The sequence below is a fragment of the Phalacrocorax carbo genome, chromosome 8 (genome assembly GCF_963921805.1).
Source record: "Phalacrocorax carbo chromosome 8, bPhaCar2.1, whole genome shotgun sequence".
Taxonomy (NCBI): Eukaryota; Metazoa; Chordata; class Aves; order Suliformes; family Phalacrocoracidae; genus Phalacrocorax; species Phalacrocorax carbo.
In genome coordinates this window covers 43,764,448-43,784,627 of record NC_087520.1, presented here as the reverse complement: position 1 = coordinate 43,784,627, position 20,180 = coordinate 43,764,448, and the positions used below count along the sequence as shown (strand labels likewise).

At 54.8% G+C, this 20,180-nt stretch overlaps 1 protein-coding gene across 1 annotated transcript in view; it reads right to left on the bottom strand.

Annotated features, from left to right (window-relative positions):
- The window catches only part of JPH3 (junctophilin 3), a 58,705-nt gene that overhangs the window by 14,097 nt on the left and 24,428 nt on the right, over nt 1-20,180 (bottom strand). The window contains exon 3 of the mRNA XM_064459726.1: nt 5,274-5,398. Within this exon, the coding sequence (XP_064315796.1) occupies nt 5,274-5,398 (125 nt within the window). The remainder of the gene's footprint in view (nt 1-5,273; nt 5,399-20,180) is intronic.

Here is a 20,180-nt window from a genome sequence, read left to right as displayed (position 1 = left end):
GTTGGTTTTACACCAAACCTATTATCACCCCCAGCATCCGCAGAGCAGCGCGGCAGAAGCGGCTGCAGCCCGGCACGGGAGATGGTTTGGCATCAGCTGCCGGTGTTGTCAAGACAGGGGCATTGTGCATTAAGGTTGTGTTTCTCCACTGCTGTAAACCCAAGGGCTACCAGCTCTTTCAGAAACCACCTGGCACCACCATGGCTCTCACTTCCAGCTCATTCAAACAGGCTCAAGGGCAGCTGCTCCTTTAGCACCCGCAGCTCCCGCCTGCCCTGCTGCGGGCAGGCACGCTGCTTGCCTGGGCACCTGCGTGGAGCACCGTGTGTATCTATTACAAGCAGAAGGACTTGCAATAGTTTTGCATCCCCAGCGATGTGGGGAAGCCGCTTACGGTGCAGAGCTGCCCGGAGCCCCGTGCAGGCAGAGGAGCGGGTGCTCGGGCCCTGCCTGCGCTCTGCCTGCAGCCCTGCTTTCCCGGGTGGGTCGCAGGGAGGCAGCAGCTTCCAGCCCCACACGAAAGCAGCCTGCGTCGCTCCGCTGCACCATTCCCACGCTGTGCACGCCTCGCTCCAACCCCACTAAGGGGGTTATGTTCATGTGCATTGGCCATTTTTTGGGGGGATCCATCTGAGCACCTTTTCCCACCCGCTCCAAACCCAGTTTGCAGACACGAGAGGGGAAATCTGAGATGCAGCTGGTGGCAGCCTACGGCTCACCCCGAGCCCTCTGCTCGTGCGTGCCGGGCGCTGCTGGGATCACCCCGTGCCTGGTCCGCTGCCGGCAGCCTTCGCACCCCTCCCTGGATGGGAAACCCATCGCCTTCACAGCTGCATGGTTTTGGAAGGGGAATCTCACCTCGAAGCTTTCACACGGAGATGGTCCCATCTGGGCAGATGTGCAAGCCTCTCATTAAAAAATAAGCCCGCAAACCACGTGTCGAACAGTTTTCCTGCCTCATACGGACAGGGAGGGCACGGACATTTCCCCACTCAGCCCCCCCTTGCTGGATGTGATGGAGGGCACATGGGTGGCTGTGCCTCACGGGCTTAGGCAGGAGCCAGGTAGCATGTTCAGGGCTACACGAGTACAAGACACACCATCACCCTTATTTCATCGTGCTGAATGCCCTTCGTTCCCTTTGAGCCCCGAGCCCCAGGCGGTGTCTCCCTGGGGACGGGGACTTCGAGAGCAGCTGAGTGTCTTCTGCTGGAGGTGACCACCTGGCAAGAAACATGTCACTTCTCCGGACAATAAAAAACATCCCTGCAACTTATTAATCATTGGTGAAACACTGAATTATTTCACGGGGGTGCAATAGTGGTTAATCCTCATTTTACTCTACCAAGGCATAGCTGTTCCCAGCTAAAGCTATGCTAAATTACGTGAATAATTTGATAAATATATTAACTGCCTAATGCCCCTGAAATGCATCTAATTGCAATTGCTATGGCGAGACAAGAAATGAGTCTCAAAAAAGGAAGAACTCAATTTCTTACCATAGTTTAAAAATAAATGCTCTGAAGCGCCTGCTCTAATCTCGCCACTTCTGCTGAGTAATTTTCTCTATCACATCTTCGTGGGGAGCTGCTGCCGCCGGGACGTGCCTTCGCCCCCAGCCATCGCCATGTCCCGCCACACCGTGGTCTGGATACACGTGGGGCACGCCGGGAGCATGGGGACCGATGTCCCCATCGAAGCTCTTGCAGGGGAGGTAAATAGTAGCAAGGCTGCTTGGAAATGTCCTACAGAAGCAATTTCTCGATGGGAAATTGGTCTTCTAATGACTGGCAATTTTTTTTTTTATCATTTGCCACAGGAAATTCTGTTCGTGTTTTGGGACAATACTCGGATAGTTCAGTCTTAGTTTGTTCCCTGTGTCCCTGTTTGTCTGTGGGAGACTGAACCTCCCAGGATTTATCTGGGGCCCCTGAGCAATCCTCGTACTGGTGGGGAATTGTGGTGAAGGAGGAAGGGGGAGTTCCCCCCCTCCATTTTCATGCAGAATAACTGTCTCTGGGGAAAAACACAGACTGATTTTGTGGCTGTTGTTGAGACGTTCCCATTCCAGCCACCTTCCCATTTCACAGGTGGGAAACTGAGGCAGGGAGGAAATAAACAGCTTCGTATGAAAAAGCTGCAAAGCCAGTTATCGAAAGGGGCTCGCCCAAGACTTGGGGTGTCCCTGTTTGTCTCAGGCTGGAGGTGCAGGGACTTGAAAGCTTCCCACCAGCTCCAGTGGCTCCAAAGCCAGTCTGGAGTGGCACAAACAGCCACAGCCTCACTACACTCGCTGCTCCTGCATCTTAGCTCCAACCCCAATCTTCCCCGGCCCCCTGAGCCCCGTGATGGAGGCGAGAAAGCCCAATGATGCTCCAGCACCCTCACCCCAGAGACCACGTTATTAAGCACCCTCTCGTCCTAAATCTTTCCCACGTGAACCTGCAATGAGCTCAGCTAATTCTGCCTCTCCATGGGTTAATTCCCGAGGTTTTTGCAGCCCCTGGCTGGGGCTTGTGGATGAGCAGGGGCCAGCAGTGCTGGGGCACGGCTGCCCCTCCAGCCCGGCACCCTGCGGCGATGCAGGCATTTCCTTGTGGAGGAACTTGACAGATGCAGGGTGCCGTCTTGCCGGCTTTCGACACCCGAGGATGTGCAACAATTATTCTGAGCTAAAATTAGTCATGGAGCACGTGATGTTCCTGGAAGAACAGTTGTGAGAGCGCAAAGGAGGATGCAGAGCACCAAATCTGGATTTCCAGCAGGATTGAGGCAGCTTTGCCCGGCCGTGGCGCCTTCAAAGCCAAGCACGTGCCCCCGGGTGCTGCGGTGCCCCTGATGACCCACGTATGGGTTTTGGGAGCGGTGCCGATCTGCCACCGATGCGCTGCCGTCGCATCGGGGGGGGTCACTTCACCGGCACCAGCCAACCTGTGGGCTGACCCCGCTGGCAGCCACGGGCAGGGGCGTCCGGCACAGCCGGGAACCGGGGAGGCATAACGCCAGCGAGCGTGATGGGGATGTGGAAGATCCCCGCCCCCAGCAGAGAGATGGAAAACCATAGCAGAGAGCGTGATGTAGGGTGCTGAACAAAGATATTTTTTGCTTTTTCCAGGTAAAGGCCTTGCAGCAGTGCTGTGGCATGTCTGGGGTTGCTGGAGCCGGAGCCGGTGCCTGCCGGTCTGGAGTCTGTCTGTTTAAATAAGTGTGGCGCTGCGGGGATGCTCTGGGCCAGGACGCCTGCGGGGCTGGCGTTGAGGTGGGCATGAAAACCCCTGTGATGCTGTGAAGGTGGGTGGCACACAGCCCCCACGACGCTGTGCAAAGTGGGCACGGACAGCACCCACGATGCCGTGCAAGGCGGGCGCATAGAGCACCCCCAGCGCTGTGCAAGGGGTGCATGTAGAGCACTCGCGATGCCATGCAAGAGGGGGCACATCCAGCACCCACGATGCTGAGCAGGGGGGGGTGGCATGCAGCGCCGTGCCAGGTGGGCATGTACAGCCCGTGCAATGCTGTGCAGTGCGGCGGCAGCTCGCCCTGGCCATCTGCAACCTGAGGTTACAGGGTTGGGGTGGGGGGGGGCACGGCTGCTCACAGCTATTATCTGCCTGACTTGGTCCGCGAGTGCTCCCAGGTTTCCTGACATATCTTGGATGGTGTGTTTTTTAATGTGCTTTAAGTGGAAACTCCTTCCCCCCCCCTCCCCGGCTTCACTCACACACAACCCACCCAGACGTGAGCACTGGAAACACAAGCCCCAGCACAAGTCAAGCACCATGTCCCCGTCTAGGAGCTAGTAAAAAATGTATTACCTAAAAATATCTTTTCAAGAGGTGATTTAAAACAGCAAAGTCTCTTGGCAAGAGGAAATGGAGATGAGGAACATCTCAGGGCTGAAGAAGCCCCTGGGACCACGCAGCCCTGCAAAAAAAAGCTCAGATCTCCGATATACAAATCGGGCCTCTGCAGGAGGAGAAATGCCGAGAGGTGTTTGAACAGGGCTGCACCTTCTTCCAGCGAGCTGAGCGCCGCGTGGGGGCTCAGCTGCGAGGGGCTCTGCCCCCCGAAAACGCCCATGTGCATGTAGCCGTGTCTCAGATGGGGCTCTGCTACATGCACCACCCCAGCTCAGGCAGGGCCACAGCCGGAGCCAGACCTGAACCCCGTCTGGCTCATCGCTGCCAAGCTGTGGGATGCCCCCAGCCACCCCCGCAGCCTCCGCGCCACGGTTAAGTGAGGACTCGTGCATGGGCTGGCTGGTCTAAAAGATGCAACGATCCCGTTTCCCTGGCCTGGGGAACGGCGCTGCCGACATGAGTCACCGACACCAGCCCCTGGAGCAATTAAGCTGAATGAGTAATCTTCAGTTAGAGAGCTGGAAGGGGGAGAAAAATAATGATAGATGCTGCCTAATGAGGGTTTGGTGCAGGAAAACTTTTGAATAAAACCATTCACATATATTAATTACTATGTTAATTATTGCTGTGGGGACTTGGAGCTTTCCACTCCCACTCGCAGCAGCCCCTCTCGCTCCTGGATAGGCACAGCCTTCACAGGGCAAATCCTCCCCGTGTATCCACCGGTTGCAGAGCCCCTACCTAACCACGGCTTCGCTTCAGCTTCCTCCTCCCCGAGCCTTTGCTGAGCCCGAGCCTCTCGGCAGTGAGCAAAAAATTTGGACAAACCAGGAAGAAACGTCAAAGGTGATGGAGGGAAGGAAGAGCCACCAGGCAAACCCCAAACGGGCATTTGTCTGACGCCTTTGCACGCCCACGTAACTGCTTTGCACACCCAGGTGAAGGATTAGGTGCCAACACGCGCTGCCCCGGCTCTGCCAGCCCAAGCGTTCACAAGGAATCAGGAACTAGGCTCTAAAAGCCACGGGGGTAAAATCGGTGACCACCTCTGGGGCCATTTCTGTTTGCATTTTGCTTTTGGAGCTCGTGTTGGGTTTTTCTGTGCAACCATCAAGGTCTATGAATTAAAAACATGGGGGTGTTTTGGTGTGAAAAGAGGAGATCCCTGTAATGACAGGCCTGCACGGAGGGAAAGTGCTGAATATTGAAAGTGTTGTGCTAAATCCTCCGAAAGCTGGCGTTACGGGGCGATTTCTCACCCCAAGAGTCCTGGTGAGGACCGGGAGCTACAGGCACAGACCGAGCCTCTGCGCAGGGCTCATTTTTGGTGGTTTTGGGTCTTTGCAGGGCCGGGCACGGCACGGGACAGAAGCCACGTCCGTGGGGCCGGCCGGCGCGGCAGCACGCACTGACCGTTTTCCCTGTGCTGGAAGGAAGGCGAAAACTCTTTGGCAGTGATCCTGGCGATCCGCGCTTCCTCCTGAGCTTTCTGCGCCGCCGTCACAGCCGCCTCCGCCTTGGCCCTGGAGTGAGAGGTCCTGCAAGGCAAGCAGAGAGACAAGGACCGCGTGAGGCAGCTTCCCTCTGCAGACCGAGGCACGGAGAAACCCAAATTGCCCCCACGAAAACCCTTTGCTCCGGCCCCCTTTGCCCATGATGGAGGAGCTGCCGCCGGGAGCTGCGGCTTGTTGGGAAACGGGTGATGCTACATCCATAACACCTTCATGAACTGCTTCTCAGCCTGCAAATTCCCAGGCAATTTGGAAATGGGGACAGGATGCTTTGTTCCCTTGGGGATGCATCCGCCCGAAGCAGGCTGGTCCCCTCCATCACGCATCCCTCCACAGAGGACCCCAGCCTGGCAGCTGGCTGCAGCAACCTCTGTGTGCATCTCCCGTGAGCCTCTGGGCCTGAGGGCCTCGATTTAAAGCCAGTGAGGTGGTTTTTTTTTTAACAATAAACATTTGCTTTTGGATCAAAAAAGTGAAGATTTCCACCCCCGCCGCCACACATTTTGCGTAAAACGCTGGATGTAAATACAAGCGCGGTGTGTCACCGAGAGCAGAGATAGGAGCGGGGGCTTGCCTCTTACACCCCTTAATGCACCTTTATTGGGGCATTTTCTTCCACGCTGGGTGAGTGACTGTCCCCTGCACCCACCCGTTACTGGCGACTCCCCAGACACTCGCGTTTAAAGGTGTTTCATCCCATCGCTCCGGTTTTACACCCTTTTATACGGCCCCTCCGCAGCGTTCCTGCGAGCATCCTTCGGAGGCTGGTTTGCCCCTTCCCCTTAGCTGAGCTATCGAGGCACTTTAAAAAAAATGCCTGTTCCTCCCCACGCTGGTGCAGGCAGTGTTATAAATAGCTCAGCTGATTTCTTTTCCCTCCAAAATCAGGCCCTCCGTATCATCAGGCCCTTTAATCATTTTTTTTTTTTTCCTCCTTTCTGCCGCTCTCTGAATTCCCTCTAATTTTTTGACATCTGCTCAGAGAGGAGTGCCATTTCTGACAGGCTCCTATAAATGGAAAATAGGGCTAGTAATGTGCCTGGCGTTGCATCGTGCAGCACAAGCCGGGGATAGGAAACCGGGTGTGCGTGCGTCTGTGTGCTGTCACCTCTCTGAGCCCCGGCGAGACGCCTGGTCCCTGCTCCCAGAGCCAACCTGTCACTTGTTTTCAAGTGCTGACAAGTTGTCTTTGCTCTAATAAATGCTTTATTTATATAAATTGGCTGCTTTGGAGTAGCCGAGGGAGCGGATATGACCTGATCTCCCTGAAGCTACCAAAGGTGGCGGCGGGACTGCGGCGGTGCTGCTGCAGGTCCCTCATGTCCTCCGTGACCGATGCAACCAAAAACTGGTTTCAAATGTTGTTTGTTTGTTTGTTTTTTTTTACCCCGCCTGGCTCCGGCGCTCACTCTGCTCCACACTCATGCAGGGTTGGAGGAGTGAACAAGCATGTTACAGCCCCATCCCCTGACAGACAGCCCAGTTCAGCTCTTTTAGGAGGAGCAAGGATGCTCCAAGCAGGAGCTGCAGTGAACGGCTGGGAGAGGAGGTGCAAACTGCTCCCATTTTTGGCACAAGTGTGGCCGGTGGGAAAGGCTGGGGCGTGAGACCCACCGATCAGACCATGCCAGTGCCAAGAACGCTGCCACCTGAGGCTTAAAATTAAGATGCTGACTCTTTGAGGTTGTTAAAATGTCTGGCATCTTCCACGGGCGCTTCTCTGCGGTCTGGACGTCGGCTCCTGAAGGTCCTGCATCCATCTAGCCCTCTGTTGTCTCCTCAGACTGGAAACTGTTCAGGAAAGGGACTGTCCCTCCCATACTGCAGCACATCTTTACAGCAGGCTGCTGGTCCCTTCTGGCCTGATACAAAGGCTTAATAACGTCTGATAGTGTCTGGACCAAACTCAGCAGGCAGGATTACCCGCCGCCCCCCTAAACTCCTCCCTGGAGATGCAACTGGAGGCAGCTATCTGTCACTTCTTGCCAGGGACGGAGGCTGGGAGCGCTGAAAAGCAGCTTGTGCCACTTCCAAGGGTCCTGGGGACACACGAAGGCGTCTGCAGAGCGGGAGGTGACGCTGGAAGACCATATGTGGAGCCACCACCCAAGCCATGCTCCCTCTCCAACATTCATCACCTCCCCTTTTTTTCACCAAAATGGGTCAAAATCACCATCCCTGGGGGACTGATGGATTTCCATCCCTGGAAAACTCACTCCAGCGTCTTCTGGACTAGTTCATCCCTGTGGAGTCCACCATCAGCCCAGGAAGAGCCACAACTAGGGGCTTTGGCCCAGAAAGAGTTAAAAATCAATCACATTAATTAAGCCACCTCTGATTTAAAATATACTCAATGCCCACAAAGCGGATATAACACGGAGCGCTGCGCAGAGGCGCAGGCAGGCTTAATTGTTTGTAATGCTCTCTAAGATGCTTGGCGGAGCGGCGGCGGCGGAGTGAAAAGCAGAATTATGGTGATCTATACGTTGCATAATAAAATACATAAGTATTCCCAAATAAATGCAAGTAATCCAGTTAGTGTTCGCATGACTTTGTCACATACTAAATTTAACAGCTGTCTCCTTTATACATGCCTGCTGCTCGTGGCGTGCGCTAAATCTTAATTCCCCAGTTAATTGCTTGAGTTTATTTCCTTGTAAAGCGGGTCTTTCTCCCCAACACATAGACGGAGCCTGATCTAATCACTCTTCTCCTCCTGCCGTAAGCGCTGCCATAAATCTTTCCCGGACAGAGACGCCGTCCTGGAAACCGCAGTCAAAATAAGGTTGGATCCTTCCCTATGGATTCATCACAGCTGGGAGGGATGAAGCAGATCTTCTTGCATGGCTCCTTCGTTACCTCCCGTGGTGTTCTGCATCCTGTAACGAGCCCACCGGCTGAAAGCTGTTGTTTGCAAGAGCACAGTGCCCCTCTCGTCATGTCTGCGCTGATTAAAAGATGCACATCGGCTCAGAGGTGCTCGTCTGGGTTTCTTCTGCCATCGGTGGATGAGCAGGGGAGAAGAAGAGACGCATCCGGGGTGATGGGGATGGCCAGAGCTCGCTGAACATCAGCACGCGCAAGCGCAGAGGGACTTTTGAAGCTGGTTACACCCTCTAAATCTCATTTTAGTGCACTTGGTCGTCCAAGCTGAACTCGGGGAGGGTGTTTCAGCAAGGACGGGGCTGGGAAGAGCCAGAGGGTGATGGTAGGGGTGGTTTATAGCTCTCGAGACCCAAGGGTCCGGTTTGGGTTGGGGCAGGGAGTCCACACTGGGACTGGCTTGGGATATTTTATTTATTAATTTTTTGCCCAGCTGACTCACTCTTCTCAGAGGATGACTGGGCAAGTGGTCAAACTGGCAAGGAGAGCTGGCAGGAGGCAAGGAAAAATTGCAACCAAACAGATTTCTGTAAACCTTTGCAGATCACTTGTGATTTGGCCAGGACTGACAGGACAAGGGATAATACCTGCAAGTGGTTTGTAATGCCAAGTTTATTAACGCTGGCTAATCTATAAGAAGCTGGAATAAACTGATTTGAAAGGAAGAACTTGGCTTTTTAGGAATGCCAACAGCGACTCTGGTCTGGCTTTGCAGGCGCAAGGAGCTTCTGCTGCATATCCGATGCTCGGGGCTGGTTTAACCAAAAAGGGGTGAACTCTCAGTGAAATCTGTGGCACCTGATGGTCTCAGGAAGAAACGAAGCAAAATGAAAACCAGGCAAGGTTTGAGTGGTGTTCAGGTTACTGGACTACTTTGGCAGGACATGTGGGACAAACTGCTTAAAAACGAGGCTGGAAATTAGAGCAAGTTTACAGACCACCAGAAACATTTCTGGATGGAGACGGGTCTGTTCGGGAGCCATAAGCATGATACCTGTAATTGCAGGGACAGCACCTGGTGCCACAAGAAACCTGTTTCATTTCTGAGTCCTTCACCCTCCACCCAACTTTATCTGAGTGCTAAGGGCGAGCGGGATCCAGATGAGGGACTCACCATCCTTGCTCCTTTTTTTCTTGCATTCCCGTATGAGAAACAGGCTCTTCTTCGATAAAAACAGGTAACAGACACTTTGAGCAAAAGCATGTCTGGGCCCAAGGAAGCTGTGTGCTGGGCGCAGGGGGAAATCCGCATTATTTGTGGCTTAAAGGTGGAAAAGCATCATTTGTGCAAGATTTCTGGACAAGAAGGTCTGTTTTCCAAAATTCACGTGGCAGCTCTTGCTGGGGGACTTCTGTTCTTGTGCAGGCAAACTCCTTGCTTCTCTGGCGTCCCCGTCAACCCAAAGCTCGGCCGAGGGGTTTCTTGCCTGGCAGGGTTTAAGCTTGACAGGGAAGTACAAAAATGCTGCTTTATTGCTTGTGTTTGTCGGGATCCTGCTGCAGGGATAGAGCTCCCCAGCCCTCCTCCGTCCCATGCTGAGAGCTGATGGAAACCTCCCTGAGCTGTCCAGATAGTCCCAACTCCTCCCAACACACGAGATTGCAACAAGCCCTAAACCCTTTGATCAATACCAAGCTCATTTCAACAGGACTATCAGGGTTTAATCTTTTCTACCTTGTTGGTATACCTACAAATCAACCCTCCTTCAAGGGAGCTCAAAAAAAATCAAGCTCCTGGTAACTACAAAGGGGTTCTTTGACTTCTCCCCCTTGTTTTGCCTTTGCTTAGGTCAGGTGGAGGGGCTGGAGTGACAGACAGACTGATCTGACTGTCCAGAGCTTAGAAATTAATTAAGAAAGCTGAGATAAAAAGGAAATTAGTAAAACTATTATTAAAGTCTTTTTGCATGCAGGTTTTTTAACTCCTCCTACGGAATAGAAGGGGAAAACACGCAAACCTGCCATGTGCCATCTTCACTGAAGGCTTGGCTTCAGCAGATGAGCGCTGCTGGCCCGCAGGCACTCGCAAGCGGTGAGGATGGGGTTAACCAGCCAGTGAGCTCATCCTGGGACATAATGAACAGCCTCAAGTTTTCCTAAGGGGCCAGGCTGGCTCCATTGGATTCGCTTTGTCTCTCAGGTCAATATGTAATCAGGCAGCTTTTTGGTTTTTTGAAATGCATCTTTATCTTCCTATAGGAGCGATGTTTTCTCCCCCCATCACAGACGTCCACGTATTTTTCAAATGGCGAAATTCAATTAAAACATGCACTAGCTGCAAGAAAATACTTCAGGAAAAATTCAAGGAGAGCATTTGCAGGGCGTTTAAGACTTGGTGCTTTGCTCTCCCCTCTGCCTTTGCACGCGAAAAGCAGCGGCGGCAGCAGCTGGGCTGGCTCAGGGGCGCACAGGGAACCGTGGGGATGCGCTTTGTCCTGGAAAGGGATGGCTGGACAAGGAAAAGGAATTTTTTTTAGTCCAACCACCCCCCCGTGCAAAAACCAGGCTTGCGAGAGCACGAGCCCCTCAACTGCGTTGACTCGCCAGGGGTTATTTTACGCTCCCACCGGCACAGCGGAGAGCAGGATCCAGCCCTCACTGCATCAAGCCAAGACACACCAAGAAACACAAAGCAAAAGTCCCCGAGTGATCGATGCTGGTAACCGAAGCCCAGAGCCGAGGGGAGAGGGTGAGCGCTGATGCAACCCTCTCCCAAGGCTATCGCATCGCTCCGCACCCCGCAGCGAAGCACGGGCGCTCCCAGCTGCCGACCGTGCCGGCGTGGGATCGATAGCTGCAGCCAGCACCAGGGATGGGGAGGCGGAAAGAGGCTCTGCCTGCTCGGGGCAGTATCTCAAACCCTGCCTGTAAGGAAGGGAGGCTTGGCTGGTCTTCATGCTCTCCTAGATGGGACAAATTGGGACTGAATTATTAATAGCCGCTGCAGACTGTCTGGCTTCTACCTCTGCGGGAGCATCTCTGATTTAGGGCAGAGCTGGGGAGGGCTGCAGCGCCCATCCTGCCTCCCTTTGCCCCTTGCACGGGCTTCGGCTCGGCAGCCTTCTTCGGGCACCGCATCCCACATCCAGCACCTCTCTGGCCCCAGAAGTCTGCCACAATAACTGCAAGGGCTGGGGTAGGCGCGACCCAGGGCCAGGCTCTGTCTAGACATTTTCTTCAGGGAGTGGGGAGATGGCAGCAATTAACAACCTGTTTGTTATTTTCCCTATCTGGCATTTATTGCCCCGATAAAACCCACTCTTAATTCCAGCTTGACTCTTTTCACAGCTCTCCTGGCTTGGTTGTTATTGCACTAGGCTTTCCTCGAGTGATTTGTGAAGGCAGTAATACAGTGCCGGTACTCAGGGGGTGGAATATTAGACACACCAATTAGCTATCTGTGCATAAATTCCCATTTACCTGCTTATCGCAAGCATATTTGCCTTGCCCGCTTCCTCCGTCTGCTTTTTCCTCCACCCTCCCATCGCTGGAATTCTTAATCAAGAGAAAAAAGCAGCTAATGTGACCTCTGACATGACGTAATGCAGCCAAAAACGTCCGCTCTGGCTCTTTGCAGCCAGACAGAAAGCAGGTGCTGTGCATAGCAAAGAGAAAGCCTGGCTTCCCTGCGCCCACTGCCAGACTTCTCGGCTCTGGATGGAGATTTTGGGGTGGGAGGATGGACCACCCCTGCCTGAGCTCTGCGTGGTGGCGGGGAGCGATGAGCGCCGGGAGGAGGAGGGGGAACCTCCCATCAGCGAGGCAGCAAGAGGGAAGGCTTGGGGATGGCTGGGATGGCACGGGGCAGAGGGGGTGGTTATTGCAGGCTCTGAAAAAATTGCTCTGAATGTTATGTTTCAAGAGAAAAGTTCTGAATTAAAAATAAAAATAGTCAAACCCTTGAATCCTGAAAGAAATACCTGATGCATGCTTTTGTTATAGCCCAGGAAAGCGAAATACAGAGAAACATGGAAAATGTTGCAGTCAAAAGCCCAAAACTGAGTTTCCCCGTGGTTTTACACCAGGAAATGTAACGTTACGGGGGGAAACCATTCCCAAGCCAGCTGGGAGACCTCATGGAGAGCAGGTGCCAATGGGGCACAGCACGCACGGGGTCTCCGAAATTCGCTGAAACGGGGATGGAGCCAGTTCCCATTTAGCTTGTTGCTCCAGGCACCTGTGCCAAACTCTTCTCTACCTTTTTATTTTTGGAGCTTACAAATGGAGAGTGAATTCACCACGGCGTCATTTGCCATTTTGCACTGAAATACCGTTTTGTTTTTAACCCGAGTAAGGAAAAAAAAATATCCCAGGCTGTGTCCTTGCGTTTAAGTAGACAAAACGAGTTTTGCTGGAGAACTGAATCCACAACGTGTAATGGTGCAAGGTCATGGTGACTTGGGGGACAGGGACGAGCCACAATCAGATGTCACGCTCCCAAAATCCTGGCAGAAACGTGGCCCAAACCGCAGCAGGCAGCGAGTTGCATCGTGACCGTCTGGGCTGCTCCCACCCCCGCGCATCCCCCGGGACCCCGAGCCGGGTCCTTCCCGGCGGAGAAGGGTGAGAGCGGCTGAAGGGCCGTAACGCCACCATCCTCTCCAGCTCACCTTACTGCCATCAACCCAAATTGGGGCTGCTCTGATTTGTTTATTTTACCCCTGTTGTTGCTAAACAAAAAATACCAGCCTTGGCACAAGAAAATCAAACTCTGTCGACTTCCAAGGGCTGGGCCAGGTGGAGCTGGTACCCAAAGGCACATCTGCCACCCTCAGCCGGGATGCTGCCAGCATCTCCCTCCGGCCAAGGGGCACGCAGAATAAGCAGAGCCAGGCAGACCTGTGCATTTCCCTCCCAGTGGGTTTCCCTCCTAATTTTTTGTCCCCGGCAAGGGCAAAGCCGATGGGCCTTTTGCACCAGAAACGATGTGCCAGGCTGCCCTGAGATGTTATTTACAGCTCGCAAGATAATTAACATCTGGAGAGGGAGTGTCATCTCCTGCCATCTGTCACTTATAATGAAGCTACGCAGGATGCAGGCGAGTGATGTGGCCAGGCAGTACCTGCCTGTCCCGGTGCTTCGGTGCCAGCCCAGACCTGTGTGCAGGAGCTGGGCTTTGCCTTGGGAAAAGGACAGCTTTGATGCCATCGTCCCCACTCCTGCCCCAGCCTGTCCGGCCAAAGGAGGCGGGTTTGGCCTCGCTCCAGACCTGCCACTTTGCTGGCTCCGTGGAAAGGGCTCAAACACGGCCGCAATGGGCCACCCCGGGATGCAGCCGACCCTGGGGAACTCCCCTCCTCCAGACCAGACACAGAGGCAGCAAGAGCAAACTCCAGCTCCGGGGATGGAGTTTCCCCTTTTCTTATAAACTGGGGAAGGCATGAGAACATTTCAGCAATGCTGGGAGCGTGTGGAAAGTGATGGGTGGTGATGCAAAACCTGCAGGAACCTGCTCGGAGCAGGGTTTGGGAAAAGTTAGCTTCAAGGGAGGGAAAGGAGTGAGCGGGGGGGGAATCCTGCCTGCCTTCCAGCTGTCATGGTTTGGAAGGGGCAGGTTTCCATGGTTTTACTGGATAATTGTCATGTCCATAACGGAAAAGGTGACTGCCCATTTGGATAGTGCGAGAGGAAACGGGAAACACTGACGTCCTGCTCTTCCTCCCCTGCTCTCGCAGAGTGCCAGCACATAGCTCTCCACGCACGCGTCCCAAAGGCACGACCACGCCACAAATGCTCCTCTAACCCTGTGCAAAAATAGCGCATTACAAACAGCCCTGCCACTTTCAGGCAGGAGCCAAAACAGGTTGGAAGAAATCACTAACAAACCTTGGAGAAGAAAAAACAAAGAAGAAAAAGCCCTAGAAAAAGCAAGCGAAGGCACAAAGTCTCCAAGGAACCTGGGCAGAGCTGGATCATCTGCACACTGCAGATCTATACTGTCTGTATTAAATGCAAAAACAGAACAGCAGAAAAGCCCTACATCAATGCCGCATTCGGGTGGAGATTTTTAAATGCACAACAGGCCAAGTTACAGCTCCCCGAGCAGCCATAACTCAGCCTGCTTGGACATGTGCAGCGTTGAGTTTGGCGGTACATGCTGCTGACTGTAATGACTTCAGGCTGGATCCTGCATTCCTTGCATTGCCCTGTCTCTGGGCAAGGCTGGCTCCGAAGGCGGCACCGCCAAAACCCTCGTGAGCCTGTCCCTGCATGTTGGGGCTACTTGTTATGCCGGGGAAATGCCAGGTTTTTGGTGGGAGGCTTGGCCGAGATGGGTCTGGATAGGTGGCTTGGACTGACTTTACCCATCCTCCTGGATTTATTGAGGAGAGGAGGGTAGAGATGTGGTCGGGACATGATCACCCCCTGTCCAGACACAAATTTGGAGCAACCTTAGGATGAACGAAGGCTGTTAGAAAAAGGCTGTCTCAGTGTGACCTGGAGGGTACCAGGTGCCTCCTCCTGCCATGACCTGCACCAGGCTACAGATCAAAAGGTGTGGATTTGGTGGACCCTCAGCATCCCACCTAGGCCTCCATCACCAGAAGGCTCCCCAAAAGAGCCCACCCCTCCCTGTTTTTCACAGTGACCTCCTCGTTTGGCTGATGCCACACATGGGATTGAAGAGTGGGGTGGAAACCTCAATGCCAAAGGTGCAAAATGCAGCACAGAAAGAGAAACTCAATGAGGCCATGGGCAAAAGGAGCCAAGGGAGCCTCTGGTCTGCCTCCAGCGAAGCCCTCGAATCCCTTTGAGGCACCATCGGCACAGCCCAACCCCTTGGGAAGCATTAGGGGCTTTTCCCTACAGCCACGGGGAAAGTGCTCAGACTGAGAGAATTTGGGGAGTTCAAGCAAAAAACTCCAGGTGAGGGAGGTGATGACAAGTAAGAAAAGCAGATCAGTCCATTTAATTTCAGTTTCATTTTGATGCTAAAAAAACCCAAGTCAAACCAAACTCTGAAGCACAACACAACAGAACCACAAGGAAGAGTCTTTTTCCCTTTCCTGACCCTTCACCCTGTTCGGGTTTTGGCTGAAATGCGCCGGCAGGTTCACAAGTTTTGGTCACCTCAAGCAAAACAGACATTCGGCAAATGCATGTTCCAGGCAATTTTTTTTTCCGGCTGCTGGAGCCACAAAAGCCCAAAAGAGGCAGCACAACACTGAGCTCATGGTGCTCCTTTCCCCCGGTGACGGGCTCATGGACAGGGACAATCCATGACGTACCTCTGGCCGTGTACCTTTTTAACCAGCCAACACCCAACAGCAACGTCCCCCGCCAATTCAGAGCAAACTGCAAAAAAACTTCATCCACAGTCAACGACAAACTCGTTTAACTGAATTTAATATTTTAGTTCCAGCACAGCCTGCACTCATGCCAAGACATGGAGCTGAAATGGCCTCAGAAGCGCTGACAGATGCTCTCCAGCTGTTGGAGGAGACGTGATTGATATCTAGCCTCGTCCTCCGGGACTTCTCTGCTGCCTCCAGCCCTGTGGGGTAGGAGAGAGGACTCTTTTCTGGGTGACATGACAGGGGTTTAAGGGATGGGTTAAACGAGTTCGGTCCTCCGAGTGATAGAAAACCATATTTCTACCACCAGGGCTCTAAGAGATACTTGGAAAGCAAATACATCCGTGTCTCGCTCAACACAGCTGGGAGGAGGCTGATTCCCCACCTGGAGCGAGATGCTGGACATGGGGACCACTCCGTGCACCTCTTGCCACATCCAGCCTTGCCAGGATGGGCCCAGTGATACTGGGGAAGCTTCTCTCTGCTGTAAGGGGCAACTGGCCCCAAAGCAGCTAGTTGGAGAGAGCCACGTGTGGGACACGGCAGCATCATCCCCCACTGCCACGTCCAGCTCCCACATCTGCACACCCAGGGGTGATGAGAAAATACTAACCCAGAGCAAAAATGTTCCCCAAGGAAAGCGTGCCACAGACAGCATCCCCTTAACCCCATTGCTTAACGCCGTCCTGGAAGGTGCTGAGTGGGGACGAGGACCTCGCCTGGCCATGCCCCAAACCCAGGGTACCACCATCCCCCAATGCAGACGAGCCCCGCGTGGTTTGGGTGGACGTAGACCTGCACAGAAATCTCAGCTGGAAACGGTACCCACCAAACCAGCCCTAATAAAAGCAACATCAGATGCTAAAATACTGCAGAAATATGTTCAGCGCCAGACTGCCGTCACCCGTCTCTGCAGCTCCAGCCCCCAGGGGAGGGGTGGAGGGGACAGGAGTGTTTGGTGATATTTCTTGTTGTTTTGAACGCTGCCTGGGGCTGACCCGGCCCCGCGGCATCGTCGCCCAGTTCCCCGCATCCTCCGCAGCCCTGGTGGGTGCAGGCCCTGGGTAGAGGGGCTGGGGGTGTCCCCGGGGCTGTGCTCAGCCCTGGGCAGCCAGGCAGGGGTGGGCAGACCCCTGTGCGGTGTGAGTGCCAGCCGCAGCCCTGCCGACTGGGGGGGGGAATATATCATCCCAGTTGCCACAGCAACGAGCAGCTCCTGCCTGCCTCAAACTTCAGAGACCACCCAGGAGCCACTTTCCCCATCCCCGCTGTCTGCAAGGGTCTCTTCCCTCTGTTGCCTGGGGGGTTTTGAGCACCCAGGAGCCCAAAAGCCAGCCTGCACCCCTAAATATCCCACTTCTCATGAGGCTTCTCAAGGGGGGGGCCCACGCATGAGCTGCTGGGTCTGCAGTGGGGTTTGCCCGCTCAGCCCCGCTGCCTGCCTGCACCCAGCTTTCATCCTCTGCTGGTGGGTGCTGCTCATCCCAGTGCATCCCAAGCACCCTGCGGGATCCTCTGGGTGGGGTGCTGCCATCAGGGACCCCCTGGGGCAGCGGGTGCCCTTTCTGGTCCCCAAACACCAGCGTGCCCCGAGGCCAGCAGATGCCCCCGGGTTTGCAGGTCTGTGCTGCCTCGAAGGCAAAGCCCGTGAAAATTTCCATTTAAGCAGCCAGCACCACAACAGGGGAAGGGACTCAGAGCCTGGCTCTGCCAGGCGAGAATCTGGGCTTTTAATTATTTATGCTTCACCTCCGTGCTATGGTGATGAGAGACAGCTCAGACAGAGAGACACAGCCAGATAATGGAGAGAAGGCTGCAGCCTGCTTCCCCAGAGAGGCCGTTTATACAATTCAGGTGTGCTGGAGGGCTACCAGCCCCTGCCCGAGTCCTGCCCCACACCTCTCCCCTTGGAGACCCTCCACTTTCCCAGAAGGTTTGTCCCCAGGACCGAAGGTTGGGGAAGAGCTGCCACCTGCCTGTTTGAAGCTCCCCAGGGATCTTGTCGTGTTGGGTGGGGACCGGCCGTGGCCACCTGCCAGCAGGGTGGCTGTGAGACATCCACCGTGGCCACTGTGTCCAGCTCTGAGCCTACAACCCTATATCTTCTCAAGAAGGGAGTCCAACCCTGAGGAACAGCTACTCAGGGTTCAGGGCGGCATCATCGAACCACCGAGGCTCACGAGGATGACACGAGGGGTGTCCACTGACCCAGCCTTGCTTGGGTTCACCATCTCCAGCAGGTTTTGCTTTGAGGATGGATACCAGATGTGCTTTAATTGAGCAGAATGAATTCAGCAAAACTCTATGGCCTGGTCCTGTGCTCACTTCTGCCGTCAAGGTCCATGAACAGGAGCCAGTGCTGCCGGCACGGAGCCCACCCAGTTCCCATCAGGGTGCACCCAGTCTCCCGTGCTGCTCCTCATGCTGAACCAGGAAAACCAAGAGTGCCCAAATAATGTGCCATGTCCCTGGAGGGCAACGCAAAGGGATGGGACGGGGCAGATTCGGGCCGTGGTTGCAGCGAGGCTCTGCTGTCCCTGTCGGCAGCGAGCAGGCAGCGAAGGGCTGCTGCCCACTGCTGAAAAGGGGCAGCGGACCTGGGATAAAAGTGAAAAGAAGGTCTCGGCAGATGGTGGGCTGAGCACTGGACATGGCCATGTCACCACTGCAATGGGATTTTAGGGCGCTCAGCACCCTGAAGAATTGGGACCTTTCTTAGTCACAACTTTAAAGGGATAATCGGTCCAATCCATGGGTTAAATCCCCCTGGGATTTTCAGGGGGAAAATTCGCTTAGAAGGGTCTATGGTCAAATCCTTTAATTTCCTGGATTAGGAAGCCAAGACAGCTTGTCATTTGTCCTGTGTTGGGGAGGTGACTGAAAGCTCATTGCTAGAGGCTTTTCAAACGAACGACAAGAGCACCAAGGGATCGGGGACCCCCACGGCAGTGCCAGTCCCCCTGGCATCCCCATCTCTGGCTGTCGGGGGAAGTGATGCTCATGAATGCCAGCAAGGAAAATACTCAATATTTTTGTCTAGGTCTGCATGTTCATCTCGGTTGCTCTCCTGATATTGCTTTTGCCTCTCTCCGGGGAAGAAGGAGCTTCAGGGGGTACAGGAGCATGGGGGTGTTGGGGCTGTTGCTGCAGGGAAGCGGGTGGGTGGGTGGCTGGGGCGGGAGCAATGCAGCTGGCAGGAGCGCCTGCCAGTAAACCCAAAACGGGAGCTGGGAGAGGAAAAAAGCATGCAGGCCTCTCTTGAGAGATGGGAAGGCAGCGTAGCTGTAGTGTGGGGACCCCAAACCTTCCCCATGGCTCTCCTCTGCTATCAAAGCTTCGGTGTGCTGCAGCGTCGGGGTGCAGCTTGGGAGCGGGCAGGGACACGGCGCAGCAGCTCCCACCAACGCGGCCGGGGTCTTTAGGGTGGCAGGACATGGCAGCAAGGGGCTGGGATGCTACAGTCAGCATCCCCCGCATCTAGCCCTTGGGCTTGGCTGCAGGTTTGCATGTAGCCCCACCAGTCTCCTTGCACCCCACGGAGGGTGAGGATGAGGATGGAGGAGAGCGATGGGGCTGCGAGCCAGCCTGCCTGCCAGGCAGCTGCGCAGGCTGGGGGAGGATCTCTCCCTTCCCTCCTGAAGATAGCTGAGAAAAGCAACGCTGCAGTTTCTGCTCGTTGAATAGGAAAAGCAGCAGAAAGGAAAATCAGGGGCTGGCTTTTGTTGTGGTGGTTGGCTTTTCATTTTATTTTTTTTGCTCTCTGATGAAGAGCTGCTCCACCCGAAAGCTAGTGGGCGACAGCACCCCACTCCCCTCCTGCTGGCATCAGCGTAGAGGAGAAGAGGCTTCACCATCCTCTTCTTCAGCTCATTCCTTCTTCCCTGTGCTGTGCTGGCAGTCAGGGCAGACAGGAGGCTAATGTGTTAGTGGGGGGATCTAGCACAGCTCGGGAGGCTGAAATCATCCCGCACCAGCTCCCAAGAAGGGCTGATTCTGCAGCAGGGCCAGCCCTAGCAGGACGGCAGCACCAGCCGCTCAGCCCATGCACAAAGCTGGTAAAAGGCTTGGATTAGAAACGAGGCAGATGATCCGGGCTGCGATGGGCTGCCACATGATGCCAGGGAGGAGGAGGAGGAGGACGACGACGACGACGAGGCAGCCTCCCCTTCAGCCCCTTGCGCTGCCCTCCGCCTCCTGTCCAGCTCTCCGGGGCAGCCCCTTCCCGTGGAAGCGGCGGCTGCCAGGAGTGAATCACCCTCCCATCCTCCCTGCCTCGCTGCCAGCCGGTGCCATCCCTGCCCGTTTCCATCTGGTCCCACTGCAAAAGCAACCGCCGAGCAGGCACCGGCACATCGCGCCCCGGCACCAGCACAGGTCTCCCATCCCGGCTCTGCCGCCAGGCATTTCGCTTCCTCCCGCACCCCAAGAACCGTCTCCTGCTTCTCTCTACAGCAAAACCATCCCCTCCAGCTGTGCTCTGCTGCAGGCCTGCCGCAACACGGACCGTGCCTGCCAGGACCGCACGGATTTCGGAGACCTTCCCCGACGAGCGCAGGGAGGAGGAGGGCAGAGCTGGCGGGGGTCACGGTGAAGCCAACGGGCTGCCCCTGTTACTTCATCACGACCTAGCA